The sequence below is a fragment of the Dendrobates tinctorius genome, unplaced genomic scaffold (genome assembly GCF_039654945.1).
Source record: "Dendrobates tinctorius isolate UK_male_01 unplaced genomic scaffold, ASM3965494v1 ptg000165l, whole genome shotgun sequence".
Classification (NCBI taxonomy): Eukaryota; Metazoa; Chordata; class Amphibia; order Anura; family Dendrobatidae; genus Dendrobates; species Dendrobates tinctorius.
The window spans coordinates 5965627-5981042 of record NW_027361832.1 but is presented as its reverse complement, the minus strand read 5'-3'; the positions used below and the strand labels follow the sequence as shown (position 1 = coordinate 5981042).

General features: G+C 46.6%; 1 protein-coding gene across 2 annotated transcripts in view; it reads right to left on the bottom strand.

The window, feature by feature from the left end:
* Positions 1 to 15416, bottom strand: part of MTDH (metadherin) — a 44994-nt gene that overhangs the window by 18594 nt on the left and 10984 nt on the right. The window contains exons 2-7 of one of the 2 annotated variants that reach the window (XM_073550433.1): positions 14928 to 15029; positions 14033 to 14117; positions 5549 to 5689; positions 4744 to 4959; positions 977 to 1063; positions 695 to 793 (exon numbers count right to left, since the gene is read on the bottom strand). In XM_073550433.1, coding sequence (XP_073406534.1) covers positions 695 to 793; positions 977 to 1063; positions 4744 to 4959; positions 5549 to 5689; positions 14033 to 14117; positions 14928 to 15029 — 730 coding nt within the window. The remainder of the gene's footprint in view (positions 1 to 694; positions 794 to 976; positions 1064 to 4743; positions 4960 to 5548; positions 5690 to 14032; positions 14118 to 14927; positions 15030 to 15416) is intronic. The other variant, XM_073550434.1, reaches the window with a different exon arrangement.

Below are 15416 nucleotides of genomic sequence, written 5' to 3'. Positions count from 1 at the left end.
TCTGCTGTATGGCCTAAAGAGGTTGCATCACTTAGTTCTTTTTTATTAATTAAAACCAGATACGCCCAATTATTTTCTAATTATACATTTTTTGATTACTTTCCTGTAAACGATTATGGGGACAGCCATCTTGTCTGGCGCTGATAACAGCATTTAAGGAATTGCTTTACAGCAGCCACATGGTTAATGGCGACCTGTACTCTGAAGATATTCACCGACTGCTACAGGACAGTATTAGAGGGGTGCTTTTTGATCCATCAGCAGTCACTGTGCAGGGAGAGGAGGAGATGAGCTGTGACCATCTAAAATTGATGTTGGATTCGGAAATACCCATATGTAGAGGTTACTAGTCATAATCCTGCCTATGCTGAAAATTTAGATCACCGCTGAAAAGTGATCTCTTCAGAAAAGGAAGTCTATTGGAAGAATCAGTAGCTATTGTGAAAACTTCTTAAAACTTGATGTAAACAATACCTCAATTTCTGCTGACATGTTCCCTTACACAAAAGTAAAAACACAAAAACACATTGGTTTTTAGAGATAAATATTGGTTGATGTCACAGCCTACTATGAATCATAGTTCCAGTAATCAGCTACAATTATACAGACACCTAAAGAATTATAAGCTTTACATGGAAATCAAGTTAATATAAAGGGAACCAAAGGGAGAAAAATCAATGAAGTTCACACTTACTCAGGCCGGACCATTCGTCATCCGCGCTGGGCTCTGCGGGAGTCACTTCCCATTGCTTTTCAGCCACACTTGCTGCAGGAACAGAATCATTGACTCCAGCTTTATATAAGAGCAAGAGAAATTGTGACTTAAAGCAGAAAAACTAATAGTAACATTACAATATAGACAATACTTAATTATTTTGCACTAACGTTTACTATAACTACACCATAAAATATACATCTTTTTTGTAATATAGTACTGCAATTTTTAAATATGTATATTTGGAAGAATAAAACATACCAGTGACAGCATTGTTTAATCCCATGGTGGAAAACGGGGGTCTCTTCTCTGATGAATTCAGTCTTGCATCCACATTAGACCAGGTGGCTGGCAAAGAAATTGAAGTTGAGTTTCCACAGAGCTGCACTTACAGCACAAGACAAGAATTCACGAAGTTTACAATAAAATTATATAGGCATATTTGGGGAAATAAAAAAGCCAGAACCCCAGCTGAGATATTATACCAGTACACATCCAGGGAAGCAGTAAGCTGCCCCACCATGGTACATTACTACAGACAATGGATCTGTGGATGGAAGATGTGCCGCATGCGCAGACGGAGATCTCGGCCCCAAGATCTTGGGAGATGAAATCTCTGAAATCTCCCGAGATCTCTATCAGCGCAGCACATTGGAACACACCCTCATCGCAGCCTGAAGCAACACTCCCACTCCTGCCTCCTCCAGCAGCAACCCTGGGACCCCGCTTCACCGCAGCCACCACCCCCAGTAAGCAATAAGACGCATGGATTATAAGATGCACCACCATTTTATTAAGAAAAAAAAAAGTTTTTCTTTCCCCCCCATTTTTCTCATCAAAATTTGGGGTGCGTCTTATAATCCGGAGCGTCTTATAATCCAAAAAAAATACAGTACATACAGCTTACTAGAATGCTGTAAAAGATGGCTTCTAGGTGCTGGTCATACTTTATATGGGGAATATCTGGTGATAAGTTCCCCTTTAACCACTTAGAAAATTCTAGGAAAATGCTATGCAGATGGTGTAATACACCAGGTATGCTGCCTAGGATGTAGAAGGACTGTCCTGTAACTTGCTGGCGCTGCTCTAGTCCTAATGCAGATAAGGAGCACATCTGGTGGGATTGTGGCGCGGTCCTTTCTTTATGGGAAGCGATGAGTTCAGTGTTATTTAGAATTTGCACATCTAAAATTTCTCTAAAAGTAAAAAAAAAAGCCTTGTTAATGTTAGATTTGGATGATTTTCATTTTACTCACAAAAGAGTGATTAGCCACTGTATCAGTGGTCCCCAACCTTTCTGACCTTGAGAGCCATATTCAGTTTAGCGAGAGGGTCACGAGCCAAATTCAGCACGGAGAGGGGCTCGAGCCACATCTAGCTCCCACCCCCTTCAAAGTAGTGTCAACCAAAGCCCCCATTACAGGTATAATAGCCAAAGCTTTTCCACAGGAATCACACAAGCGGTATATTGTGATCCATGGGTTCCCAAAATACCCCCATTCAGTATTCTCCCATCAAGGACTCCCAACACACTGTCACATCCAGCTTTGAGTACCATCCTCCAGCGTACCATACCTAAAACATCTCTAAACTCCCAAGACCAGTAAATGTGCATCCACATCTGCACTTCTGTGCAGGGCTACTCACAAAATTCACCATTCTGAGATTTTCTCTTCATACCTGTTTGCTAGACCTGGACCTAACTGCACCAAGTTGGCAGACAGTCGCAAGCCACAATTCATGGGACCGTGAGCCACATGTGGCTTCCGAGCTACAGGTTGGGGACACCTGCACTATATAATAGGCAAATTCAATTTTTGTGGCTCTTAGAGAAAATCGTAAGCTCAAATCATTAATGGGGTTGTCCACGACTAGGACAAACCCTTCTCAATCTGAGTGTTTGGCCCCGTTAAAATAAAAACCCATACTTGCCTCCCGTGCCAGCGCCATTCCGGAGGTGTCGGCACTTGAGTTCTCTGGCTTCTGTGCGGTTTCTAAGTCAAGTGAGCACTGTGCCCAATCAGCGCTGGCGTCACTGTCCCCACCTTCGACAAATAATCAATAGGAAGCGAGAGCAGTGGGTGGCCGCTCACCTCCTGGTGTCCAGGGCACACGAGACGTAACCTCACATGAGCCCCCTGTAGAGTGAGTGACAACGCAGGACGGCGCCTAGCACAGTAGGAGAGTATTTTAACAGGGCCAAACATGGGAAATGAGAAGGAATTGCCCTAGTAGTGGACTAGAATTAACATTATCTACAAGAAAAGACAATTATCTGAGACTAAACACTCAAAATTCTTTTCTAAATGGAGAATTTGGACTGATTCAGTGTACAGTCATGGCCAAAAGTTTTAAGAATGACACAAATATTATATTTTCACATGATCTGCTGGCCTCTGGTTTTTATGTGTGTTTGTCAGATGTTTTTATCACATACAGAAATATAATTGCAATCATTATGAGTAGCAAAAGGTTATATTGACAGTTAGAATGAGTTAATGCAGCAAGTCAATATTTGCAGTGTTGACCCTTCTTCAGGACCTCAGCAATTCTCCCTGGCATGCTCTCAATCAACTTCTGGATCAAATCCTGACTGATAGCAGTCCATTCTTGCAAAATCAATGCTTTTATTTTGTCTGAATTTGAAGGTTTTTGTTTGTCCACCCATCTCTTGATGATTGACCACAAGTTCTCAATGGGATTAAGATCTGGGGAGTTTCCAGCCCATGGTCCCAAAATCTCTATGTTTTGTTCCCTGAGCCATTTAGTTATCACCTTTGCTTAATGGCAAGGTGCAACATCATGTTGAAAAAGGCATTGTTGATCGCCAAACTGCTCTTGGACGGTTGGGAGAAGTTGCTCTTGGAGGACATTCTGGTACCATTCTTTATTCATGGCTGTGTTTTTAGGCAAGACTGAGAGAGAGCCCATTCCTTTGGCTGAGAAGCAACCCCACACATGAATGGTTTCAGGATGCTTGACAGTTGGCATGAGACAAGACTGGTGGTAGCGCTCACCTGGTCTTCTCCGAATAAGCCGTTTTCCAGATGTCCCAAACAATCGAAAAGGGGATTCATCAGAGAAAATGACTTTACCCCAGTCCTCAGCAGTCGACTCCATGTACCTCTTGCAGAATATCAGTCTGTCCATGATGTTTTTCCTGGAGAGAAGTGGCTTCTTTGCTGCCCTCTTTGAGACCAGGCCTTGCTCCAAGTCTCCACCTCACAGTGCGTGCAGATGCACTCACACCTGCCTGCTGCCATTCCTGAGGAAGCTCTGCACTACTGGTAGCCCGATCCCGCAGCTGAAACACTTTTAAGAGACGGTCCTGGCGCTTGCTGGTCTTTCTTGGGCGCCCTGGAGCCTTTTTGGCAACAAGGGAACCTCTCTCCTTGAAGTTCTTGATGATGCGATAGATTGTTGACTGAGGTGCAATCTTTCTAGCTGCGATACTCTTCCCTGTTAGGCCATTTTTGTGCAGTGCAATGATGACTGCACGCGTTTCTTTAAGAGATAACCATGGTTAACAGAAGAGAAACAATGATGCCAAGCACCAGCCTCCTTTTAAATTGTCCAGTGGTGTCATTCTTACTTAATCATGACAGATTGATCTCCAGCCCTGTCCTCATCAACACCCACACCTGTGTTAATGGAGCAATCACTGAAACGATGTTAGCTGGTCCTTTTAAGGCAGGGCTGCAATGATGTTGAAATGTATTTTGGGGATAAAGTTCATTTTCTAGGCAAATATTGACTTTGCAAGTAATTGCTGTTAAGCTGATCACTCTTTCTAACATTCTGGAGTATATGCAAATTGCCATTAGAAAAAATGAAGCAGTAGACTTTGTAAAAATTAATATTTGTGTCATTCTCAAAACTTTTGGCCATGACTGTAATTACATCTCATATTGAATAACCTGTCCCACCGACTGTTTAGTTTTGTAAGACTTATCTGTTCTTGATTTTTGTTATATAAAGAAAATTGTCAAAGAAAAATATATAGGTATATGTATGATAGACTTTCTTACCTATTCCAGGGAAGATTGAACGTTCGCTCCATGGTGCGCTCCAATCCTTCCCATTAGCGTCTACGTTATCCTGGTTCCAGGTGCAAGGCTCGGCTTTTTTCTTACCAGATGTATTGCTGGGGGGCATCCATTTTTCTTCTACTAGCTGGGTGGGAATCACTTTTGTCGACTTCTCATTCCAACTACTCCCATTTAGAGCAGAGGCTTCGCTTGGGCCTAATGAACGTGCAAAAAGGTAAAAGATGATATGTAACCGAGGTACTAGACCATGCAGAAGTCTCTACGTAACCTGCTGTTTTGTTATGTACATATATTATGATCCTTCGCCCCTGACCAGCATTTCCCTTCCCAGTACATGCCTCCATTTGTACATCATATTAATAATTACATTTCCTGAAAACCTCTTCAAACACCAAACTTCAAGTAAGTGAATTCTGAAGTAGAAGACTGATGCCTGAGCTGTGACAAAAGCTTCTTCACTTTCTAACTTTCTGAATTTACTGATCAACTGATCTTCCAGGATTCGCTCCCAGCAAACAGATTTTGTGGCAGGAAACACTCGGCAAGAAATGTAGTTGTATAAATGACGCCTATAATTTGCCATTCCTGTAAACAAGGACAGCTCAGAACCATAAAAGTGGGGCACAGTGAGCTGTACAGGGCGTCTCTCCTATCTCGTTCATAGCGGGGTCCTATGAAGTGCTCCCCCACCTTGAATCCACAGGCCACAACACAGAATACATCTTATAAGAATCCCGCTCTTAATATAAAGCATGCTGAATAAACTGAAGAAAGCTTATATCACCTTTAGCTTTTCGGATGTTTGTAGACTGGGTTGATACAACTGTGAAAGACTCGGTATCAGGTACGGTGTCAGCATCGGCTCCTTTGTCACGTTTTCGTTGTTGCCTTTTTTCCTTGTTGCTGATTTTGGTCTCCCAGTTTCCTATAAGATAAACATCCATGAAATCACTGAAATGTTCCGCAAAGAAAAAGAAACTGTAGCTGCATTAGGTCTATCCTTTATAAAGAAAATAGTGAGCCAATTAATTTCCTACATATCTTTACAGTGATGGGAGCTTAGTTATTCGCACATACTGCTCGCTCTCTGCAGCTTCTCTACGTAATGATCCTCGGTGTGCTCAGCAGCCAGACACAGCTTTCTGCCCTTCTTACCAATGGCTGCTCAACAGTGAACAGAAGAATCTAAATTACATTTTTGACATTTAACAAATTTTTTTTTTTGAGAATGTTTTAACAGTTTTTCTTTTTTTAAATTCTCGTATTTTTTTAGTGCCATTAATAAGAACCTCACGAAACAATCACTGACCTCAGGGAGACCAGTCAAAGAAAACACTGCGGCAGCCGGCAAAGGCATTCAATCAGTGAAATCCTAGGTGCAATGCTCCCTGGGAAATACGAATATGCAAATAAAGTCCGTGGAACCTCATTTAAGAGTCTCATTAATGTTTACCTGTCACATGAAGAAACTATTAACTTCAGATATGGGGTTTATCTGCAGCTTAATAGCATTCTGACCCTGCCCAGCACCCTCACTAAGGGTCCCTTTCCACATAGCGACGCACCAGCGATCCCGACAACGATACGACCTGGTAGGGATTGCTGGTGCGTCGCTACAAACAGGCAGATCTCTTCAACGACGCACCAGCGATCCCGACAACGATACGACCTGGTAAGGATCGCTGGTGCACTGTCACACAGCAGCTATTCTGAACGATTCCAGCCTGCGTCCCTGATTTCTGCGTCACCAACGAGGTCGCTAGTCGGCGTCAAACACAGCAATGCATGCTGGCCAGCGGGACACAGACGATGAAAAAAATGGCCCAGGACATTTGAGCACGATCAGCAATATACAGCGGGGGGGCCGGTCGCCGCTATGAGTCACATGTAGCGAGATCGCTGTTGTGTCACAAAATCAGTGACACATCAGCGATCTCGCTATGTGAGACAGGGCCTTTAGACCCTGGATGCCGGAAGAAAATGAATTTTATTCCTTCCGGTAACGTTCGGGTTTCAGTCACAGCTCTGTGCATAGAGAACTGGTGTTGTAGCTATGCCCCCATCACTGACTAAAAGCAGGATCAGCATTAAGGGCAGCTGTCAGTCAGTTCCAGGGAGCCGTCACTCTATACTCGACAGGGCATCACGGTGGCTCAGTAGTTAGTGCTGGGGTCCTGGGTTCAAATCCCACCAAGGACAACATCTGCAAAGAGTTTATGTGTTCTCCCCGTGTTTGTGTGGGTTTCCTCCGGGTTCCTCCCACATTTCAAAGACATACTGATAGGGAATTCAGATTGTGAGCCCCATCGGGGACAGCGATGATAATGTCTGCAGACCAAAAATATGCCAGAAAATGGCATAAAATCTAAGCCAACTAATGTGTAGGCTATAATTTGGTGCAATCTTTATATCATCTAGTCTAAGAGCACAATCCACTATGATAAATCTTGCACATTTTTAGGCTAGATTCACATTTGCGGTTGAGTCCGCAGCATATCGTCTGCAACCGCATGCAAAAATGCATGCAAACGCATGCATGTGTTTGCAGACGATAGGCAAGTGCTATTTTCCAGGCGAATTTTTGAATTCACACAAGCTAAGCCCAATGGGCGTCTTATGTAAATTCATGCGTACGCACACTTGCGTTTCCATAGCCAGTAATGCGTTTTTTTTTAGGCAAGTCATCCGCATGTGGATGACAGCGGATATTTGATGCCGCAAAAGATGGATTTTTGGTTCTTACCGTAAAATCTTTCTTGGAGCCTTCATTAGGGGACACAGATTACCATGGGTGTATGCTGCTGCTGCTAGGAGGCTGACACTATGCAAAAAACAAGAAAATTGGCTCCTCCCCGGCAGTATACACCCACCGACAGATACCAAGTACCTCAGTTGGTGAGAAAGCAGTAGGAGAAGCAACCAAAAACTATCTACATATGTACCAACCCAACAAGGGACTCGAAGACCCAACACAGTACAACTTACACAGGGAGGGTGCTGTGTCCCCCAATGAAGGCTCCAAGAAAGAGATTTTACGGTAAGAACCAAAAATCCATCTTTCTTTATCGCCTTATTGGGGGACACAGATTACCATGGGACGTTCCAAAGCAGTCCCAAGGGCGGGAACAGCAATAAAGAACGAAAGAACAGGAAGGGCTTAGGTCGGCCGGTGCGCCACCGCCGCCTGCAGAACCCTCCTACCAACAACTGCATCAGACGAGGCCTGGGTATGAACCCTGTAGAACCTCGTAAACGTGTGCAAAGACGACCAGGTCGCGGCCCTGCAAATTTATAAAGCCGAAGCCTGGTGTCGAACGGCCCACGAGGCTGCCACAACCCGGGTGGAGTGAGCTCTCACTCCCGGAGGGGGCCGTTTTTCCTGAAGTCGGTTCGCTTCCAGAATGTTAGAACGAATCCAGCGAGCGATCGTGGATTTGGATGCCGGAAGCCCTTTCCGGCGACCTTAAGAGATGACCAGCAAGGAATCGGACTGGCGAAGTGAAGCGGTCCTGGCGAGATAGACACGCAAGGCTCTAACAACATCCAGTTTGTGGAGTGACTTCGCAAGAGGGTGAGAAGGAGCAGGACAAAAAGATGGGAGAACGATATACTCATTGATGTGGAAAGAGGATACCACCTTTGGAAGAAACGAAGGAACAGGCCTGAGGACGACCAGGTAAGGGGAACGACAAGACAAGGCCGCCAACTCAAACTCTTCTGATGGATGTAATGACATTCAAAAAGGTTACCTTCCATGATAGAAGTGATAACGGAATGTCCTGGATAGGCTCAAACGGTGTCTTTTGGAGAGCGCTAAGAACGAGATTGAGATCCCACGGTTCTATTGGTGAATGATGAGGAAGCGCCACATGGGCGACTCCTTGGAGAAATGTTTTAACCTGCGGTAAGGCAGCGAGCTCTCTTTGGAAGAGGATAGACAAAGCGGAAACCTGGCCCTTGAGGGTACTGAGAGACAGACCCGAATCTAAACCAGACTGGAGAAAACCCAGTATAGATGGAATGGAAAAGGACATTGGAAAGACTTCATCGTCGCATCAACGGAAAAAAGCCTTCCAGTACCTATGGTAAATGCGGGAAGAGGCTGGTTTCCTGGCTCTGATCATTGTCTGAATCACCTGGTTGGACAGACCTGATTCTCTTAGGATCGCGGCCTCAACGGCCATGCCGTTAAACTCAGAGACCGAGAATTCTGGTGGTACAGGGGGCCTTGCGAGAGAAGGTCTGGAAGCCTCCAGGGAACGTCCGCGAGCATGTTCACTAGCTCCGCATACCAAGGCCTTCTCGGCCAGTCTGGAACCACTAGAATCACTGGAACGCCTTCTGATTTTATCTTCTTGACCACTCTTGGGATCAAGGCAAGAGGTGGAAAGAGATAAGGAAGTTGGAACTGGGACCACGGAATTACAAGGGCGTCGCAAGCGACGGCTAGAGGGTCCCTGGACCTGGCTACGAAGCGCGGAACTTTGTGGTTCATCCGAGAAGCCATGAGATCGACATCCGGAGAGCCCCAGCGCTGGCATATCTGATCGAAGACTGTGGGATGAAGAGCCCATTCGCCTGACGCTAGGCCTTGATGACTCAAAGTCGGCTGTCCAATTTTCCACCCCTGGAATGTGAACGGCGGAGATTGCCGGAACGTAACGTTCTGCCCAGCGCAGTATCTTGGCCACTTCTGACATCACTTGATTGCTGAGTGTGCCTCCCTGGTGATTTATATACGCCACAGCCGTGGCGTTGTCCGACTGAATGTGGATGGGCTTGCCGACGAGAAGAGGTTGCCAACGAAGAAGGGCCAGGAAAATTGCTCTGATCTCTAGAAGATTGCTCTGATCTCTAGAAGATTGCTCTGATCTCTAGAAGATTGCTCTGATCTCTAGAAGATTGCTCTGATCTCTAGAAGATTGCTCTGATCTCTAGAAGATTGCTCTGATCTCTAGAAGATTGCTCTGATCTCTAGAAGATTGAGAGGGAGACGAACACTTCCTGTGGATTCCAGAGTCCTTGGGACGTTTTCTGATGGAAAACCGCTCCCCATCCTAGAAGGCTGGCATCTGTGGTGAGGACTTGCCACTGAAGCGGAAGAAAGGACCTCCCTTGGAGGACTGACGCAGGCATTGCCCACCAAGTCAGGGATTGCCTCACTCTGAGAGGAAGGAGAATGGGGCGGTCCAAGGACAACGTCGTCTTGTCCCAGGCTGAAAGGAGGGACAGCTGGAGGGGACGAAGATGAAACTGCAAAGGGCACAGCTTCCATGGAAGCAACCATCTTCCCCAGAACTTTCATGCAGGATCGAAGGGGGATGGGCGATGGCCGTTTGAGGGCTCGGATTCCCTTGGACAGAGCCGCAAATTTTTTCCATCGGAAGAAACTCCCAGGCTAGATTTGTGTCGAATTCCATGCCCAGAAAGGTCAGACGCTGAGTGGGGTTGAGAATGGACTTCCCCTTGTTGACTATCCATCCGAGAGTATCCAGGGTTATCTGAAAGCTTAGAAGACAGTCTTGACGGGACGAGCCCTTGATCAAGAGATCGTCCAGATAAGGAATGATGAGAATTCCCCTGGATCGAAGGATGGCCATGACTGTAGCCATCACCTTCGTGAAAACACGGGGAGCGGAGGCTAGGCCGAAGGGAAGGGCAGTGAACTGGTAGTGATTTTCATGAATCGCAAAACGCAGATATTTCTGATGTTGCAAGCAAACTGGGATGTGCAGATAGGCATCCCGTATGTCCACAGAGCAGAGGAGTTCTCCGGGTTCCATTGAGGCCATCACCGATCGAAGTGACTCCATTTTGAAGTGGAGAATCTTTACGTGGCGATTGAGCAATTTGAGGTCCAGGATGGGCCGAAAGGTACCGTCTTTCTTCGGGACTACGAAGAGATTTGAGTAGAACCCTGAAAACCGTTCGTTTGAGGGAACGGGAACAATCACTTCGGCGGATAGAAGGGAGGAGACGGCCTGACGGAAACCTGGAATGTGGGACCGCTGTCTTGGAGGTCGAGACAGGAAAAATTGGCTTTTTGGTGGGGAAGAAAATTCGATTTGTATCCGGATGCAATGATTTCCCTGACCCAGGCGTCCACGAAAAATGAAAGTCTGCCTCCCACCCTGGAAGAACTTCCAGGTGGGGGTGACCCGTCACTTGGAGGAAAACCTACCAGAACGGGCGCCTGAAGACCTGGAGTATTGTCCTCTAGATCTCCAGCGGACAGCAGGTTTGTAAGATGGTTTTTTCTGCTCCCGCTCCCTAGAGGCGGAAGGCCGATCTTGCTGGGTAGATCTCTCTGTGGAAGAGAAGGGACGAAAAGGCCTAAACGGCCGAAAACTCTTTCTACTAAAAAAGCGTTTTGGTCGAGACTGGGGAAGAGAGGTGCTTTTACCACCAGTGGCCTCGGAAATTATCTGATCCAGCTTGGCTCCAAAGAGCCTAGAACCCTGGAATGGCAGATTGGTAAGCGACTTTTTTGAGGTGGTATCCGCATTCCATGACTTTAGCCAAAGGACTCGGCGTACGGCTACAACGTTGCTGTTAGGCCTTGCTACGCACCCAGCCGCATCCAAGGAGGCGGCTAAAAGGTATTTATCTGCATGATTAATTTGGTCTGCCAGATCTGCCAACTCGTCCTGAGGAGCTGCCTCTAAGATGCCCCTGCGAAGAATTTTTGCCCAAGCCGAAATGACTTTCGCCACCCAGGAGGAGGCAAAAATAGGACAGAGGGAGGCGCCGGATGCCTCAAAAAAAAGACTTAGCCAGGGATTCTGCCTGTCCGTGGGATCTTTAAGCGATGCCCCGTCTGGGAGGGATAGAACAGTCTTAGAGGCTATGCGAGAGACGGGAGGATCCACTTCGGGGGCTTTGGTCCATTTTGAGAGCAGATCTACGTCAAAGGGGTACAGGACATCTAAGTACCTGCGTCCTGCGAAGCGTTGCTCAGGATGCTCCCAATGTTTGGTTAGATTAGTGTCGAACTCTTTGTGGTTTGGAAAGGTTCGGGATGGAGGCCTTGCTCGTTTAAATGGAACAGAACATTCCTGAGGAGGGGGCTTGTCCTGCTTAATTTCCAGGGTTTGGAAGATAGAGAGAAGACTATCGACCATATTCCGTGTTTTAGATATGTTATCTGCTTCTTAACTAGATCCCGATTGTGGATCGTCGTCTGACCTAAGGTCGTCCCCTGAAGAAGGACAAGGACACCTGGGTGAAGCAGACGGGCCCAGCGAACTGGAAGACGAGTCAGACAGAACACGCTTCCTAGAAATCCTATTCGTCCTATCCCTCTGAAGGTCGCGGTCAGGTGCGGACGACTCACCTTGTGAGGCGGTCGGTGCACAGGTGGCTGCAGATAGTTGAGGCAAACGTTCTAGGACCTGGACCAGGGACTGAGAGACTTTAGTCAGATCAGAGACCGACTGAGACATTGCAACAGCCCACTCTGGGAGAGGGGAGGTACCCTCATCCCAAGATTCGGTGTGCTCCTGAGAGGCAGACATAGCTTAAGGACTGCAGGACGTACAGAGAGGTGACGACTGACCTGACGCCCACTTCTTTTTACAGCGTGCACAGGCGTAGTGGGTAATGGAGGGTTTGAAAGACAGCGCCGTTGAAGGGTTGGGCATAGGTAAGATGCTCCTTATGACTGCACTAACAGATAGGGACTGCAGGGGAGAGCCAAATTGCTATTAAACACCGAGCCTACCGAGCAGCCGGACCCTGACGTGTCCCCAAATCACCGCAGGAAGCCAGTGAAATTGCAGGAGGAAGCTGGCTGTGGGCTTGGAGGGCGGGACTTGGCGCCAGGACACGATTGGGAAATGGCAGAGGGGGGCGCGGTATAAAAGGGAGATTGACTTCTCCAAAAGGAAAGTCGAGCTGTGATAGGAAAGAATGGGCGCGAAAAACGCACGCCCAGAGCGAGAAAGGCGCGCCCAGAGTAAAAAAGGACCGTGCTCAGAGCGGGGAGGAGGGAGCGCGACTGAAAGCGAAAGTGTAAACGGTCTCCCTCCCCGCCCGAGCTTCTATGCTGATGTCCGCGGCGCCGATAATTAAAGGTGAGCTTGAGTCACCCGCTCTGTAAGACCCCCGTGTCCAGGTAGACCCCCGGTGATTGTGACGTGACCCTGTGCCTCTGTATGAAAGGCGCTTGGCTGTGATGTGAGGCGCGCGGCTGCAGTGGAGGAGGAGAGGCGGGAAATTCAAATACAGGGGACCACTGTGTTTCCTAAGACATGCGGGGCTAAGGGATCGTTCAGGGCTTACCTGACGTCCCTGGAGAGGATGATCGCAGGGGCATGCCAGCAGACATGCCGCTGGGAGATGTCCTCTTACCCGCGTCCTTTTGTTGGGAGCGAGGAGGTGACTACTGGCGACCGCCGTCTTCCTCTCAGCCCTGTCCCGGGATAGGGGTGAGGAGTTGCTTTGGCAAGGACCGGCCACCTGTCGTCCGCCCATAGCACCGAATGGTGATAGGGAAAAAAGTCCTGCCTGCGGTACTGAGAGTTGCGATGTGGGTGACACCACACTGCTCGCTCAGCCGCATGATATGGGAAATCAGGGTGATAGCTAGACCCTGTTTCCCGACGGGGAACCTGAAAAATAAATTAGAAAAAATTAAAAGGTTCGACTATAAACCTAAAGGAAAAAAGGGGTTATTAATCTGCGGATCTGGGGAGATCCCGGTCCGCCTCCTACAGACACTAAGCACAAACTGAGGTACTTGGTATCTGTCGGTGGGTGTATACTGCCGGGGAGGAGCCAATTTTCTTGTTTTTTTGCATAGTGTCAGCCTCCTAGCAGCAGCAGCATACACCCATGGTAATCTGTGTCCCCCAATAAGGCGATAAAAAAAAAAAGCAACAAGATGCGTTCTGCGCGACCCGCCGCATACCGCGAAAAGACGCAACCGTATGCAAACGCACCCGAATGCATGTTCCTACCCAATGTTAAAGTTAGGTACGCATGACGTATGCGGATCAAACACAGCGGACTAAACCGCAAATGTAAACTCAGCCTAAGACTGTCTGGTCCAAGTTTGCAGTCAGTCTGCAGCCTCAGCAGTCAGGGTATTGGTGGCTGTGATAACTTCTAGTCGAGCAGAGGCCGTCACAGTGGTAGTGCTGGAATGAGTGGGTGGATTGAGATAGAACGAATGTTTTTTTTTTTTAAAGGAAGACTTTCATATATTAACTGAGTGGAAAAACCTTTTAGGTATAAGAATTACACATTAATCTCTACAATAAGAGCTTACCTTCCTCAGCTTCCTTTTTATCCTGGTTGGGTGATGGTTGTGTTTGTTTCGCATCCACCTTTGGTTTCTTTTTGTTCTTCTTTAGCTAAGAAAATGCAAAACTTGAAATGCAGTTCACATATAAATACTATATTGTTATTGAAGGGACAATGAACTACAATGTTTTATGAAGGACGGTGTAATGGGTTATGTCCCTGTAGTTTGCTGCACAAGTTTCCACATTGGCAGCAGAAATCAGACGTAAATAACCTTTACATTGGCTGCAGGGAACATGTGGGTAACATACTCAACTTGTGAGTAAACTAAACCCTGGATATTACATTGGTGGTGTTCAAGGTATTATGCACCATCCTTGTCTGACTTCATCAAACAGTTTGGGAGTCCCAGGGAGGAACCTATATAAAAACAGGTTGTTCCACAATTACAACTTATTAGCTTTTCTTATGATGCGGGACATGCTAATTGCTGAGGGTCCCAATGATGACAACAATGAGTGGACTGAGTGATTTGAATACAAGAGCCGTTGTACATGCAACATCATTTGTCTATAGGTCTGATCACAGCTAAGTGACAGTCATCTTCGCTCAGTCCTATAGATGGAATGTGCCATCCATATGGGGGACACAGGACTCCTGTTCTCGTGATCAGTGGGCATCCAAATGGCAAAAATTCCAAACAGATCCTGAAGAGACATGTTTCAATTATGGGACAAGCCTTTTAAATTATCTGAACGCCTCAGTAAAGGATTATTCTACTCTACTGGATTACGTTAATGCACTGGGAAAATGCGCCAATTATGGTTTTCCCTTCAACAGGGGTATGCTACGTCAGCAATTCAGCGCCAACATAATTCGTGAGACATAAGGCTGCCCGCAAAGAGGCTAGAGAAAATCACCTTCTCATTCTTTTTATCTACGTCAGATGCCTGCTTTGGACTTTCTTTTTTAACAGCGGGGATGAGGACTTCTTCAGAGAGCTCCACAGGCCGGCCGTTGGGCTGGAATAGAAATTGACAGCATTAGCCAATCTGTAAATGTACTGCAAAAGTTTTAGGCAGTTGTGGAAGAAGTATTGCAACAGAGTAAGGACAGTTTCAACATCGAAATGTTAATAATTTATATCAATGAATGAACAGAAGAAATGTAACTCACATGAACATGCGGTGTGACCGCCCTTTGTCGGCAAAGCAGCATCAATTCCTCTGGGTACACTTGTACTTACACGCAGTTTGTGAAGGAACTCAGCAGGAAGGCCGTTACTAACATCTTGGAAAACTAACTACATATCTTATGTTGATGTAGGATTGAACTGCATAATGAATAAGTATTAACTGTATTTGTCAGCATTGAGGAGACTAAAAATGGATAACGTTGAGAGCAACAGT